This window comes from Larimichthys crocea, chromosome XVIII, assembly GCF_000972845.2.
Source record: "Larimichthys crocea isolate SSNF chromosome XVIII, L_crocea_2.0, whole genome shotgun sequence".
NCBI classification, from domain to species: Eukaryota; Metazoa; Chordata; class Actinopteri; family Sciaenidae; genus Larimichthys; species Larimichthys crocea.
The window spans coordinates 20,793,015-20,807,432 of NC_040028.1; the positions used below are offsets into that span (position 1 = coordinate 20,793,015).

General features: G+C 44.7%; 3 protein-coding genes across 5 annotated transcripts; 2 read left to right on the forward strand and 1 right to left on the reverse strand.

Annotated features, from left to right (window-relative positions):
- The first annotated feature begins 555 nt into the window (after positions 1 to 555).
- On the forward strand, positions 556 to 4,703 carry txndc9 (thioredoxin domain containing 9). Its single transcript, XM_010747506.3, has 5 exons — positions 556 to 689; positions 3,253 to 3,453; positions 3,569 to 3,687; positions 3,793 to 4,047; positions 4,137 to 4,703. The coding sequence occupies exons 2-5, from the start codon at positions 3,280 to 3,282 to the stop codon at positions 4,255 to 4,257; spliced, it is 669 nt and encodes a 222-aa protein (XP_010745808.1). The 5' UTR covers positions 556 to 689; positions 3,253 to 3,279; the 3' UTR covers positions 4,258 to 4,703.
- Positions 4,704 to 6,814: 2,111 nt separating this feature from the next.
- Positions 6,815 to 9,282, reverse strand: mrpl30 (mitochondrial ribosomal protein L30). Its single transcript, XM_010747507.3, has 5 exons — positions 9,144 to 9,282; positions 7,675 to 7,752; positions 7,380 to 7,526; positions 7,209 to 7,282; positions 6,815 to 7,136 (listed from the first exon to the last, which is right to left on the reverse strand). Exons 1-5 carry the CDS (start codon positions 9,174 to 9,176, stop codon positions 7,004 to 7,006), a joined length of 465 nt encoding a protein of 154 aa, XP_010745809.1. The 5' UTR covers positions 9,177 to 9,282; the 3' UTR covers positions 6,815 to 7,003.
- On the forward strand, positions 9,110 to 13,017 carry mitd1 (MIT, microtubule interacting and transport, domain containing 1). Of its 3 annotated transcripts, none has more exons than XM_027291309.1 (8): positions 9,110 to 9,129; positions 9,670 to 9,879; positions 9,969 to 10,073; positions 11,492 to 11,628; positions 12,411 to 12,497; positions 12,593 to 12,705; positions 12,779 to 12,839; positions 12,919 to 13,017. In XM_027291309.1, the coding sequence occupies exons 2-8, from the start codon at positions 9,735 to 9,737 to the stop codon at positions 13,012 to 13,014; spliced, it is 744 nt and encodes a 247-aa protein (XP_027147110.1). In that variant the 5' UTR covers positions 9,110 to 9,129; positions 9,670 to 9,734; the 3' UTR covers positions 13,015 to 13,017. The 3 variants fall into 3 exon arrangements, with proteins under 3 accessions (XP_027147110.1, XP_010745817.2, XP_019119646.1); XM_010747515.3 differs by lacking the exon at positions 9,110 to 9,129 and adding an exon at positions 9,350 to 9,437; XM_019264101.2 differs by lacking the exon at positions 9,110 to 9,129 and having other exon boundaries at positions 9,972 to 10,073.
- Positions 13,018 to 14,418: the final 1,401 nt, after the last annotated feature.

Genomic DNA, 14,418 nt, shown 5'->3' on the forward strand with positions numbered 1-14,418 from the left:
CACCGACCTACCTTTGTGACATGCTACAGTAGTATGTACCAAGCAGGTCCCTCAGATCCTCGGCATCTGGACTCCTAGTTGTCCCCAGAACCTGCACAAAGAAGTTTGGTGAGGCGGCTTTTAGCTTCTGCGGCCTCCATCTGTGGAACAGCCTGTCTATGGATCTGAGGGAAAAACAAGTGAAGACATCCCTCTTTAGCCGGGCTGTTACCTACGCTGCCATTCACTGCTGAGTTTGTATGTCCTGATCACTTACTTTTATCTCTGGTGCTTATTCACTGCACAGGTCTGATCTACTTTCACTGCAACTGTTCTTAAATTCTGCTTTGTACCCTATAGGTCTGAATGTTTCTTATTATTTGTTTCATTGTTGTAGTTTTATGCTTTTTACTTTTTCTTCTAATCTCTAGTTTTTCATGCAGCTGCTCTCTCTTACCTTAAGAACTGTTAGTTTTTATAAATTAATGAATAAATAAATTAAGTTGAATCAAATGTAGCAGAAGAGGAAACAAAGACAGTCCAGCAGGTGGCGCTAAATGCGACATTAAGGATGCAGACTGCCAATAAACGACAAAGAAGAAGAAGACGTATTATACCGCCTGACGTCATCGGGCCACCTGTGACGTAACATCCGCTTCCACCGTTTGCATCTCGCGCACAGACGGAGCAGCCCGCGAGCCCCTCATCAGGTAACCGGGCCGGTTAACGGCGGTCAGAGGTGTTCACGGTTAACGGGCAACGTGACGCACCTGTGACGTCTGCTGTTGTCTCACCTGTTGATGACGTAGTCTGCGTGTCGGGGTGTTAGCCGTTAGCCCGTTAGCATGCTAACCTGAGCCGTAGCGTTGTCTGACGTCACTTCAACTAACTAACTAACTAACCAACTAACTAACTAACTAAGTGTGTGTGTTAATTAGATCTAGCTGCACGTGAGGTGGGCAGGTGAACCGAGGTGAGCACGTGGACAGGTGTGTTAGCGCAGCTAGGCTAACGTGAGCTAAACAAGGCCGTTACCATGGCTTTGTCTGTTACCGTAAAGACGGCGAGGGAGCTGCGTGCGCAGGCGCAAACAGCTGTCAGGTTTGATACGTCAGAGTGGCAGCGCAGTCACAACGTCCATGACATCACACGTGACGTCACGCCTAATGAACAAAAGCAGTAAATCATTAACAAAACGTGACGTGGAACATAAGAAAAGTTCTGCGTCCTGATTGGCTGAGTGAAAACCGCACGTGTGTTCTGCGTCCTGATTAATTAAGGGAGTACTGTACAAAGTGCGTGTAATAAGGTGTATAAAAGTGTGTGTTAGGGGTTTTACGGCCTTAAAACATGTATAATAATTGTACTTACTTCGCGGATTTCGTTTACGCCCACTGCGTCTGTCATGAAACAGGCAACGTGCCGTAACTAATGTATACAGCAGCGCAGATCTGCCGCTGATGTGCATTCACATTCATATTTGATATTTGAGCCGACCTTGTTTGGTTTTGTTTTTCATTTAATGAAACACATTTGTTCACGTTGTCCGTTGCAAGAGGAAACACAGGACACTTTTATTTTCCACAGGTTACAGCGCACGCACGTGCCAATTAGTGTTCCGACCTGTGCGTCAGGTAAAGAGGCTGCGAGGATGTTCTGGCTGCTGTCACGTTACTTATCAGCTACTTTTTAATAAATGTTGTGAAATCTGTGGAATTGTTGTATTTTGACAGGAAACATGACGTTTAAAAGATTTATTTTAATATATATATATATATATATATATTAAATCATCTAGCGGGCCAGATATAATTGATGGCGGGCCAGTTGTGGCCGCGGGCCGCTAATTGCCGACCCCTGGTCTAGTGTATTGAATCAAGTGCGCCCGTATTGATCTCAGGACTGGAGTGAGGATGAGCCAAAGTGTATCAACCTTTGTGAGGATGAGCCAAAGTGTATCAACCTTTGTCAGAAATTATGGATCAAGAGATTTTACAGTAAATAAATAAATAAAATAAAGTAAATATTGCACATAATGCCTTTTTCAATTCAGAATAATGAACTTTGGGGCTGAATTTCTCCAAAATGATTCAGTAAATATGCTTTATACTGAGTGAGTGAACAGTCAGGATGGTCCTGAGATCAAGTGTTCAAACCTTTGTCAGAAATTATGGATCAAACAGATTTTACAGTGGTAACAGGTTTGCTGGCTCCGTATCATGGACTACATGCATTAACCGTACATTCTGTAATACGGGCGCACTTGATTTAATACACTAGACTAGACTATCATTTTGTTTTCTCGAGATCTCAAATTAATTATCTCGTTATCACGGGAAAACAGGTGAAATAAAATGTATGTATGTATGTATGTATGACCCTTTAGGGCTTCCGTAGCAGAGGGCTACACATACACACATACGCAGAGCTTCTATTGTTCACGGACGCCGAAGCACGGCGCATAAATTCAGCTCAGAGCAGACCGTGCGGGGAAGGAAATCGACTTTAAAACACAAAATAAAACCCGGTTTATTATAAAATAAAATACTGTGTTCATCACGGATCGAGTTTCACTCCGTCGACACCATGGATGAGGAGAAGTTTAGGTCCAAAATCGTTGATGACGCCTCACATCCTTTTTATTGAATGACACCAGAAAAAAGATGCGGCGTGGAATGCCATCGCAGGAGTCAAAGAGACAGCCGGCGATATCGCGTGATTATGCGTGAATTCACGCATAATGCGCTCGGTTGCCGGCAGAGACGCACCTGAGCGCATCACAAACAGATTATGTGTGAGTTGGCGGACGGCGGAGTACGTAGCCGTTCTGCGTGCAGTGTGTTTTAGGGGTCAGACGCCTCAGAGCGGTCTCCTCACCTGAGGGAGTGACACAGCTAAATAACTTCGGCTGAAGACAAATCCAGTGGGTACAGTAGGTGGCACTGCGTAATTCTCCAGGCCACAGGTATAAAGATAGTAAGACACTGTCATGTGTTCTTTGGTGTGATGAAGACACTTCACAGATCTTGTTCTACGTCGCCTGGAAAATAAACTGTCAGTCAAGTCGATCCTGGGTCAAACCCTCAGCTAAGCAGTAACATGTTAAAGTCCACTCTGTGGACGGTGCAATGATCCAGAATCGGTGTTTTCTGCAGCAAAGTTTTGGATGAGCTGGTTATCAATGCAGACACGATGTGATCCTCTGAAAACAGACCTGAACTTCTATGTTTATCTAAGCTGAGGTTCTGATCGTCTGTCCTTCTACGTCCTCAGATTCAGAGTCTTCACACACCGAGCATCATGGCCAGCCAAGCGATGGACCTCATAGCGAAGGCGTTGGAGCACTCGGCCAAGCTGGTGGAGGAGAAGGTGGATGCACAGCTGAGCAAACTGAACGAGATGGAGGAAGACGATTTGGAAAGATTGAAGGAGAGACGATTAGAGGCGCTGAAGAAAGCCCAGAAACAGAAGCAGGTATGTGGGACGGTTTACACCACGACACTGACCCCCGCTGAAAACATATGAGGAGGAGACCAACATCCCAAAGTGTTCTCACTGTGCTCGACTGTACTCTGTTTTTCTTTTGAAGGAGTGGTTGTCTAAAGGTCACGGAGAGTACAGAGAAATCTCAAGTGAGAAAGACTTCTTCGGCGAGGTCAAGGACAGCAAGAACGTCGTCTGCCACTTCTACAAAAATTCCACGTTCAGGTGAGCTTTGATTGATTTCTGTCCACTTCGAGGTTCCCTGAAGGAACCTTTTGTTTCTTAATCACAGTAGCTGCTGTGTGCTGACTCTGTCTCTCCTTCGTGCAGATGTAAGATCCTCGACAAACACTTGGCCATCTTGGCGAAGAAGCACGTTGAGACCAAGTTCATCAAACTGAACGTGGAGAAGGCTCCGTTCCTGACGGAGAGGCTGCGGATTAAAGTCATCCCCACGCTGGCCTTGCTGTTAGACGGCAAAACGAAGGACTACGTGGTTGGATTCACCGACCTCGGAAACACAGACGAGTTCCCCACAGAGATGCTCGAGTGGAGGCTCGGCTGTGCCGATGTCATCAACTACAGGTGAGACCTCGACTGGACAGAGTCGCAGCAACGCGCCGACGTAAACACGCCGTGAATTTAACGTCACACTGTTTGTTTCATCGTTCCAGCGGTAACCTGATGGAGCCTCCGACGGTGACGCAGAGGTCGGGCTCAAAGTTCACAAAGGTGGAGAAGAAAACCATCAGAGGACGAGGTTACGACTCGGACTCCGACTCTGGAGACGACTGAAGAGCTCCGGCAGTCGTCTGGGTTCCTCTCTCAGGGCTACCTCAGTCACAGGAAGTCTCGCAGACAGCCCGCCTTGGTTTTCTTCTTCCCGCTCTCTCAGTGACTTCTTCATTAAATCATTGTATCATCTCTTTCTGTAGAAGCCGGTTTGTTTCTGCCTTATTTAAAGAATCATCTGTGTGTTTTATGTTTGAAGATCGACGTGTGTCACCAATCACGTGTCGGCTCCAGTCTCTGTTACGTTGTTGATTTTGTGTCTTGGATTACAGACGCGCTCATTTAGGATAGTTTGTTTTGTTTCGTGCTTTTCCTTTTGTAACCCTGCAAGTCTGATACTGAAACAGAAACCACGATGCACGAGTGCCAAGCATCAAAGACCTTTTCACACGACATTTCCTTGTAGCAAGAGTTTGACATGAAAGAAATTAAAAATGTGTGACGGTGTGGATTTGTAACTTTTCTGTGAAGTTTCATGTAGCAACATCCCGACGTTTAGTTTCTAACGTGAGAACACTGGATCCTACAGTTCCCATGATGCAATGTTAAGTGTAAAACTGTTGGCTCGGGCGTACGTCACATACACTTTGAAAAGCTGGTGTTCGAGTATCCAGACTATATTCAGCCATCAGACAGAAAACATCCCCATACACACCACCCCAACTCACTCACATTTCAGACTGAACAAGTCTTTTGCGGGTACATGCGGTTATGTGTCGTCCCCCCACGTGAACCAACTTTCTGATGAAACGTGTTGACACATGTTTCATATCTTCACACAGACTAGACAGGTGTCTGTTATGTGACCCCACACAGACCTCGTATACAGTTATGTTCATAATAATAGTGTGTTTAAAAAGGTGAGCAAACCTCAAAATTCTTCAAATAAATCGTATTTAAATTAACACAATTGCATTGGGGACACTGCACATTCTATTTCAAAGCAAGAAAACTGGAAAGTAATTGAATTTGATAATACTTTACAGAAAGTCAAGAAATTTTTTTTTTTTAAAGTGTTGACATCTTTCTCTACAAACTCAAATGTACAGTATAAACTAAGAAATGCTTGAAGATTCAACTTTCCTGAGAATCATAAACTAATATTTAGTTGCATAACCATGGTACTACGTTCCACAATTCCTCTGCATTTCTTGGTTTTGCCTCATGAACAGCATTTTTTAGTTTTCTATGGGATTAAGGTCCGGGATTGTGCTTGTACTTAAATTCTGTTTGTCTGGAACCATGAATTTGGTGTGTTTGGGTCTTTATCTTGTTGAAACACACATTTCAAGGGCATTTCCTCTTCAGCATACGGCAACATGACTTCTTCCAGTATTCTGATGTACTCAAACTGATCCATGATCCCTGGTATGCGATAAATAAGACCAACACCATAGTACGAGAAACATCCCCATATCATGATGCTTTCGCCGTCTTCACTGTGTACTGTGGCTTGAATTCAGTGTTTGCAGGTCTGACAAACTGTCTGTGGCCCTTAGACCCAAAAAGAACAATCTCACTGCCATCAGTCCACAAAATATTACGCCATTTCTTTTTAAGCCAGTCAGTGTGTTATTTTTTTTTAACAATGGGACTTTGCGGGGGCTTCTTGTTGGTAGCTTGGCTTCACATAGACGCTGTCCGATTGTTACAGTACTCACAGGCAAGTTTGGGCTGATCGTTAGCCGAGCCTTTGCCATTTTGGTTATTCTCCGATCCATTCGATTATTCGTTTTTCTTTGTCTTCCTCGCCCTTCTGGTTTTGGCTGCCATTTTACACAGCCTATCATTTTCTGCACTTTTTTTCATGCACGTCATGCCTGTTTGGTCTGCTGACCTTTACTAAACCTTCGAGAAACTTACTTGCAGTGTAGAAGCTGAAATTCTAACAAAAACGGTGATTTGTGGGACTGCTATTATTTTGAACACACAACTGTATATAGCTTGATGTTTGCCTTTTACTCTGAGCACAATGAGAGGCGACTGACCAAGCAGTTCTCTGTCGAAGCGGTTCTGGCCCGGGTTAGTGGACATGATGAAGAGGGCACTGGAATCGAACCAGAGATAGAGGAGGAGGTCTCGGAAGTGGAAGACAACACAGTTTTTTATCCAGACTTTGAGGAGACTGAGCAGGCACCTGAGGAGACATTCCAGTCCAAAAGTGGACACTCGCTCTGGTCTTCATCCCCCCGGGACACTGGGTCTATGATGGAAAGCCATTGCGGTCCAACAGAACAGTTTCAGTCCAGTCTGAGACAAATGTCATTTTACCTTAAGAGCAGTTACAGTGAAACAGACCGGGAACACTAAAGTAAGAGGCAGGAGGGTTAGGACTGCATTATTTGTTTAAAACATAAGTGGGGGTGTAGGGCCTTTTACCGTGACAGTAATAGTCCAAAATATGATCTCCTGTGTCCTTTCCTAAACACTTGTCCTTCACCTTGATGGAAAACGTCATGAGGTCAAAGGAGAGTCCACAAGGACAGCAGATGTTGACGTGACCTGTGATAAAACTACAATAGAGACGGACTACAAAAAACAAGTGCAAAGGATGCTCATGTTTCGTTTCAACAGGTCTTTAATTCATGTTTTTTTAATAAACAGGTTTACTGAGGAACATGTAATAAAGTCAAACACACAACACATCAGGATCCATTCGAGTCCAGCTGCTGCCACAGCGTCTCCTCCGTGGAGCTGCAGGATTTTCTTCATGTCGCATGAATAACTGAACTCATGACTGAACGCGGAGCTACGATTTGAGCGCCTTTGGGTCTAAAGGTTGGAGGAGGCGGTGCACGATCAGCTCTCCGTTGCTGTTGATGTAGCTGTCGGCCATGTCCTGTTCAGCAGGGAGTCCGTAGGGAGTCTTCAGAGGCTGGATCCTGAACGAAGCACAGACAGCTTTAACATTTACCGACTGAAGAGTCCTCTTTAAGTTTGCACAGCAGGCTTACCTCACAAGGTGCTTGACAAATTTCAGTTGGTTATTGACTGCAGGTGTGTTTTTGTGGATGACAGGTGTGTGTGCCTGAAAATAGAGAGGACGCAGAGTCACAAAGACGACAGAGTATAAAGAGCACGCAGCAGTTCACCAATCGTTTGTTGGGCTTCAGACTGAGCCTGACCTTCTGCAGGCCGAGGTGTTTCACCATCTCTCTCTCCCAGTGCGGCCTCCGCATCACACTTTTAACTCGCGTCACTATGTGCAGTTTGTGAGGCTGGTCCGGGTCCCCTCCGTACTTCTCGTGTTCTTTCGATCGCTCGACGAACAGCTGTGAAGACAAACAGTGAGCACGATGTACAGTAAAGACAGAGAGCTCATCCTTGCACAGGCATGGTGAAGGTGAAGCTGAAGCTGAAGGTGAAGCTGAAGGTGAAGCTGAAGGTGAAGGTGAAGGTGAGGCTGCCTGGGATTCTCACCTCTCGTGGGATTCTTGCTTTGGTAAATTTGCTCCGTGCCGACACAAACCACGGGCAGAGAAGAGCCTCTGTCAGGATCTGTGAACACAAACAGCAACATCTGAGACTCTGCTGTGTTTCTGTGTGTGTGTGTGTGTGAGGACCATAAAGTATGAATGTGTACTTCATGATGCAGGCGGAGTTAGACAGTGATTATTGGACAATACAACACTCAGCAAGATGAGGACGTCTACGGTCGTCACCACGGTCTGGACACTGTGCACACCTGTACTCAGGTGAACCTGTACTGGCAGCTGATTGGCTGCTGGTTAACTGCAGCTGGCTGCTGGGCCAGTGTATCCTATGTTACAGGAGACAGTAAAGGAAGCATCACGGCTCCTTTCCTCTCCTCTCCTCTCCTCTCCTCTCCTCTCCTTTCCTCCTCTCCTCTCCTTTCCTCCTCTCCTCTCCTCTCCTTTCCTCTCCTTTTCTTTCCTTTCCTCTCCTCCCTCCTCTCCTCTCCTTTCCTTCCCTCTCCTCTCCTTTCCTTTCCTCTCCTCCTTTTCTTTCCTCTCCTTTTCTTTCCTCTCCTTTTCTTTCCTCTCCTCCCTCCTCTCCTCTCCTTTCCTTTCCTCTCCTCTCCTCTCCTTTCCTCTCCTTTTCTTTCCTCTCCTCTCCTTTTCTTTCCTCTCCTCTCCTCTCCTCTCCTTTTCTTTCCTCTCCTCTCCTTTCCTCTTCTCTCCTTTCCTCTTCTCTCCTTTCCTTTCCTCTCCTCTCCTTTCCATTCCTCTTCTCTCCTTTCCTTTCCTCTTCTCTCCTTTCCTTTCCTTTCCTCTCCTTTCCTCTTCTCTCCTTTCCTCTCCTCTCCTTTCCTCTCCTCTCCTTTCCATTCCTCTTCTCTCCTTTCCTTTCCTCTCCTCTCCTCTCCTCTCCTTTCCTCTCCTTTCCTCTTCTCTCCTTTCCTCTCCTTTCCTCTTCTCTCCTTTCCTTTCCTCTCCTCTCCTTTCCTCTTCTCTCCTTTCCTCTCCTCTCCTTTCCTTTCCTCTCCTCTCCTTTCCATTCCTCTTCTCTCCTTTCCTCTTCTCTCCTTTTCTTTCCTCTTCTCTCCTTTCCTTTCCTCTCCTTTCCTCTTCTCTCCTTTCATCTCCTCTCCTTTATTGCGGCTCCTTTCCTTTTCTTTTCTTTCCTTTCCCTCCTTTATTGCGGCTCCTTTCCTTTTCTTTTCTTTCCTTTCCTTTCTCTCCTCTCCTCCTTTCCTTTCTCTCCTCTCCTTTCCTCTCCTCTCCTCTCCTTTCCTCTCCTCCTTTCCTTTCTCTCCCCTCCTTTCCTTTCTCTCCTTTCCTCTCCTTTATTGCGGCTCCTTTCCTTTTCTTTTCTTTCCTTTCCTCTCCTTTCCTCTCCTCCTTTCCTCTCCTTTCTTGCGGCTCCTTTCCTTCACAGTTGTTGGATTCAAACACCTGTGCTCGTGTCGGACAGGTGACTCTTCTTACCTTGGCTGACACGGACCGGCAGACGCCCGACATGTTTGTTTTAAATGTCCCGGTCACGCGCCAAGGTGACAGCCGCGCTAACGGCTGAATGAGCGCGCGACTCGACCGTTAACCGACCGTTAAGCAACAGTTAACCGACCGTTAACCGACCGTTAAGCGACAGTTAAGCAACAGTTAACCGACCGTTAAGCGACCGTTAACAGACCGTTAAGAGACGAAACAAACAAACAGGCGGAATATTTAAATCTTTGTCCTCGCGCTGGTGTTACGACCAATCTGGTCTCCTCCATGGAAGTAAGCCCCGGAAGGAGTTACATTGAAAATGCCGCCGATGTGACACAAGTCGCTTCAACACGGTTCCTACAGTTATATTTAGATTTTACTCAGTGAAAAAAAATCGCTTCATATATATTTAATAAAGATGTGATAAATGTTTTTTTAGCGGTGTGTTTCAGCGAAGCAGTTTGCTCCAGCATCAAGTTTCCTTTGGGAGTTATTTTCATGGCACACCCTCCTCTGCTCCTAGAAGTGACTTCCTGAAGGCGTGCGAACATGGAAACCATGTTTTAGTTTGCTCGAAGAACAACAACGATGACAGAGAACCACGTGTCCGGGGTGGAGGCCTCCGCCATCTCCGTGCTGAAGCGGGCGGTGGAGCTGGACCAGGCCGGCCGCCTGCAGGAGGCTCTGGTCTGCTACCAGGAGGGCATCCAGCTGCTGATGGACGTGCTGAAAGGTCTCCATGCTGCAGAGGTGACATGCACACAGCATGGACATGATGAAGACACCGACACTAACCTGTGGCTGTTTGCTCTCTCCTGGCAGCAGCTGTGAAGGAGGACTCCAAGAGAGGTCACTACAGGGACAAGATAAAGGGCTACATGGACCGAGCAGAGCAGATCAAAGCTCAGGTCAACCAGATGAAGGAAGGTAACACAGGGCCGGGTTAACCTTCTGTGGTTAACAGGTTTATTTACAGCTCATTTTAAAAATAAAGTCACATCAGATTTTATTTGTACAGCCCAAAGTCACAAAGTCCATTTTCCTCTGAGGCTTTACAATCTGTACAGGGAGTGACACCCTCTGTCCTTAGACCCTCGGTTCGAGTGAGGAAAAACTTGCCCACAAAAACCTTTAACAGGGAAAAAAGGTGGAAGAAACCTCAGGAAGAGCCACAGAGGAGGGATCCCTCTCCCAGGACGGACAGACGTGCAATGGATGTCACGTGTACAGAACAAATCAACACAAACATATTGTACAATTACAATGACTGATAAAATGACAATGAATTACAATGACTGATAAAATGATTACAGTAGCAGTGGAAGTTTTCAGTAAGGGAGATGTGACTGCATCTTCAACCAATACCGTGCCTGACTCGGCATAACCCTGAAAGAGACAGACGGAGACAGAGGGGGGAGATGAAGTCCCCCGGCAGTCTAATCCTATGGCAGCATAACTCAGGGATGACCTGAGCCAGCACTAACTATAAGCTCTATCAAAAAGGAAAGTCTAAAGTCTACTCTTAAAGGTGTTGATCGTGTCTGCCTCCTGAACCCAGAATGGTAGTTTGTTCCACAGAAGAGGAGCCTGATAGCTGAAAGCTCTGGCTCCCAATCTACTTTTGGAAACTATAGGAAGCCCATTAATGATGTTTCTACAAACCACACAGCGTCATTGAAAACTTAAAAACAAATGCATTTTCACCTAGACTATCTGCAGTTTAACGACTTTTTAAATATCCGTTTGTATGCAGATGACATAGTTATTTACCTCAGTGTGTCAACACTCGCTAACGAGTGAAACTTAACGCTGATGAAACCAAGCTCATGATGTTTTCTAATGCCAAGAGTAGATCACAGAATATTCTTCAGTGGTCACTCTTGAAGGAAAAGTTATGAAACTTGCTAAATGCTATATTTTCATGTACAAGGTGACTTTTGGGTTGTTCTCGTCCTCTCATCTGTGTTCTTCTGTTTCTCAGAAGTTTGATGAACCACAAGAGACTTTTACATTTCGTCTGTTCCAAATGTTCGTACAGCACCCGCAGACTGATAGGAACGTTCGAAAACTCAAAGATCTGATTTATTTGAATTATTTTAAAGACCTCAAGATGAATCATGGACGTGTCGTTGCTTGATTGATTTTGCTTATACCTTACTTTTATTGTTTACATTGCTGTGTGTTATAATACTTTCTGTTTATTTTGTATCTGTTTTAACTGACTTTAAAAAAGGTTTTAATCTTAGTGGGACCTTTCTTAGTTAAATAAAGCTTCTGCTTCTTTTATTCTTGTGTCCTGTTGTGTAAGTAAGCTGTATCTCTCTTGTTGTTTCCTCTCCTGTCAGATGGGAAATACCACGAGCAGATCAGAATAGCAGAGGATGCTACAGGTTACAGCTACGAGGCTCTGTTCAAGCCGTACGTCAGCGGTTTACTCACAGAAGTGTGGGTAGAAGATCCGTACATACGGCACATCCACCAGGTAAGATCTCTGTTATTAAAATAATTCATGTTTAATCAGGTTCAATGTTAGAAATGAAGCTAATCCTCATATTTGTAAAGCTGGATTCATATGTGGTGCTCATAATGGATTCATTACAATCAATTACCAGGGTTGTAACTCAATATTAGTCAGCTGAATAATCATTAATCAGCATTAATCAGCATTGCAAAGTTCTGTGACCGGCCTGCTTAATTATATTGCGTTAATGAAACATGAGTTGTTTAATTAAATTAGATACAAGAATTCAAAGTAAAGCTGGAGAGAACTCTTCTTCTTCTTTATTATTAGACACACCTGTATTAACGAGGCACACATGTGTATTAATGAGGCACACACACCTGTATTAACGAGGTACCTGTATTAACGTGGGTACACACCTGTATTAACGAGATACACACCTGTATTAACGAGGTACCTGTATTAACGTGGGTAGACACCTGTATTAACGAGATACACACCTGTATTAATGTGGGTACACACCTGTATTAACGTGGTACCTGTATTAACGAGGTACACACCTGTATTAACGAGGCACACACCTGTATTAACGAGGTGGTCTATCAGCTTCATAAAATCCAGAATATTCATTTCAAAAAGCTGAAATGTAAAAGTCAGATGTATTTATTACAAGTTATTTATAGTGATGAGTCAGGTGTGCTAAAAGTCTAATTGACCAATCAGGTTGCTGAGTTGGAGCTACCTGTCGTATGACTTTATATTGACTCCCTCTAACATGTCAAACAAACCTCTGCCCACTGCAGCTGTACAACTTCCTGCGGTTCTGCGAGATGTTGCTGAAATCGTCCTGCAAGGTGAAAAAGATCCACCTCCTCACCACGCAGGACGAGGTAGGTTATTTAAGTAACGAGGTCGCACTAACGCGGTGAACGCACGGCGGCCTCTTCTGTTCACTTCACCGCCGTTCATTCGTCTCGTCCTGCAGGCGGACGGCGGCCAACAGAACGGCGCTCTGGCTGAGATTAAAGACAGTCTCAGTGCTCAGGGAGTGACTCTGGACCTGCAGTACTCCTCCACGATACATGACAGGGAGATCAGGTACGGCTCACATATGAAGGATATCATGTTTCACGTTAGTACTCCTCTCTACAACTCTTCACCGTGTTTTCAGGTTTAACAATGGTTGGATCATCAAGATAGGAAGAGGGCTGGATTACTTTAAGAGGCCTAAGGTGAGCTTCATACTAATTAATATTCATCCTGTGATGCTCGTCTCTGAATCAACATGCTGAGTCTCATTTTATCTTCCAGGGACGATTCTCCGTTGGATATTGTGACTATGACCTCAGGCCGTGCCACGAGACCAGCGTAGACATTTTTCACAGCAAACACACAAAAACACTATAAAGCTTCGTTCACTTCAAAACGACACATCAGCCGTGTTGTTGGAATTTTATATAGTTTACTCGTCTTTCTTTTCTATGACCTTTTTTTTTTTTACTCCTTCTGATTGTCTGCACGGAGGATGATGATGATGATGATGATGATGATGATGATGATGATGATTTTTCAGGTGTTCTGTCACCACCTGGTGGCAAAATAAATTGAAACGTTTTAAGATTATATTAAAAAATGCTTTTATAATTTAAAAAAAGTTCTGGCTGTGTTTTATTACTCGATTTGAGATTGTCCAGTTATTTTATATTCAGTGAGACAAATAGACGCAGACCTGAGGCGGCTGAATGATGCCTGGCTGCTCAAACCATCCATCTGTAACCACACCAAACTGCCAGTCAAAGCGTCCACGCTCTTAATCCTGCATAACTTTAAGTCTTAATATAATGTGAACAGGTGAGTTGTATATAAATTCACCCTCAGTACAGTTGTCATGAACGGGGAAATTAGCTACAGAGACCAAAACTGTTTTTTGTACCAGGCTGTAAACATGTTTATTTCTGCTGTGAAGTTGGACATTTGGACATGGGGACTTATGGAGACTGACTCACTTCTGGAGCCAGCCTCAGGTGGACATTAGAGGAAGTTCTGTTGCTGTTTGGAACAGATGGAGCAAACTGCAACGCCCATAAAAACCTGGAGCAGCAGCGTTCATGATAAACAGTTTGAATGAATGCACAGAGGTGAAACAGCGCTGCGATCGGATTATCTATCGGCCTTAATCTGGATGCACTGTGAGGAAGAAAAACTGTAATCCATCAGAGCACATGAAGCGCAGATGACCGTAACTGTAATAAACCTTATCACAGAGAGGACAAAGGCTGCGGCTGCAGAGAGTCCATGCAGCCTTCATGTAAGACCACACATCACATTACCATCACATTATTAGATAAGATAAGCTCGCACACATGCTTTGCATGAATTGTCCCTCGTGTGGAGTTAACAAACAATAAATCCATAAATGGGGGGAATAAAACCAAACAGCGTGCCGGGCTCTGTCGCTGTGGTCTGAGTTTATATTCAAGATAAAAGAAGACAGACATAAAAAAACTGGATGCAAAGGTTTGTTCTTCCTGCCGCCCTCCCTCTCACTGATTGTAGCCCAGTGGCCTAGATTGTGCTTCCATCTCTGAATCCTGTGTGAATGTGCACAAAGTTGTTCTCTGCCTTTCCCCAACACGGCTTCAAGATTTTAGATCTTTGTATCTTTTTGTTTTTACAGTGGAGATTCAGAGGAAACATGCAACCAAAGGTCAACCACTGGGGCCCATTTAATGCATGTTAAATGACTTGATGGACGTATTTCGGCTGCAAGTCTGGTTCATTTGGATTTGAACTCTGGATCCCAGCATGGGG

Bases quoted from the DNA above. Each gene is read 5' to 3' on its own strand.
- txndc9 (XM_010747506.3), top strand. From the start codon at position 3,280: ATGGCCAGCCAAGCGATGGACCTCATAGCGAAGGCGTTGGAGCACTCG. The intron at 3,454-3,568 runs GTATGTGGGACG...TTTCTTTTGAAG, and splicing joins AAGCCCAGAAACAGAAGCAG to GAGTGGTTGTCTAAAGGTCA. The intron at 3,688-3,792 runs GTGAGCTTTGAT...TCCTTCGTGCAG, and splicing joins TACAAAAATTCCACGTTCAG to ATGTAAGATCCTCGACAAAC.
- mrpl30 (XM_010747507.3), bottom strand. From the start codon at position 9,176: ATGTCGGGCGTCTGCCGGTCCGTGTCAGCCAAG. The intron at 7,753-9,143 runs GTAAGAAGAGTC...TTGTGTTCACAG, and splicing joins GCCGGTCCGTGTCAGCCAAG to ATCCTGACAGAGGCTCTTCT. The intron at 7,283-7,379 runs GTCAGGCTCAGT...CTCTATTTTCAG, and splicing joins AACACCTCGGCCTGCAGAAG to GCACACACACCTGTCATCCA.
- mitd1 (XM_027291309.1), top strand. From the start codon at position 9,735: ATGACAGAGAACCACGTGTCCGGGGTGGAGGCCTCCGCCATCTCCGTG. The intron at 10,074-11,491 runs GTAACACAGGGC...CTCTCCTGTCAG, and splicing joins GGTCAACCAGATGAAGGAAG to ATGGGAAATACCACGAGCAG. The intron at 12,706-12,778 runs GTACGGCTCACA...CCGTGTTTTCAG, and splicing joins ATACATGACAGGGAGATCAG to GTTTAACAATGGTTGGATCA.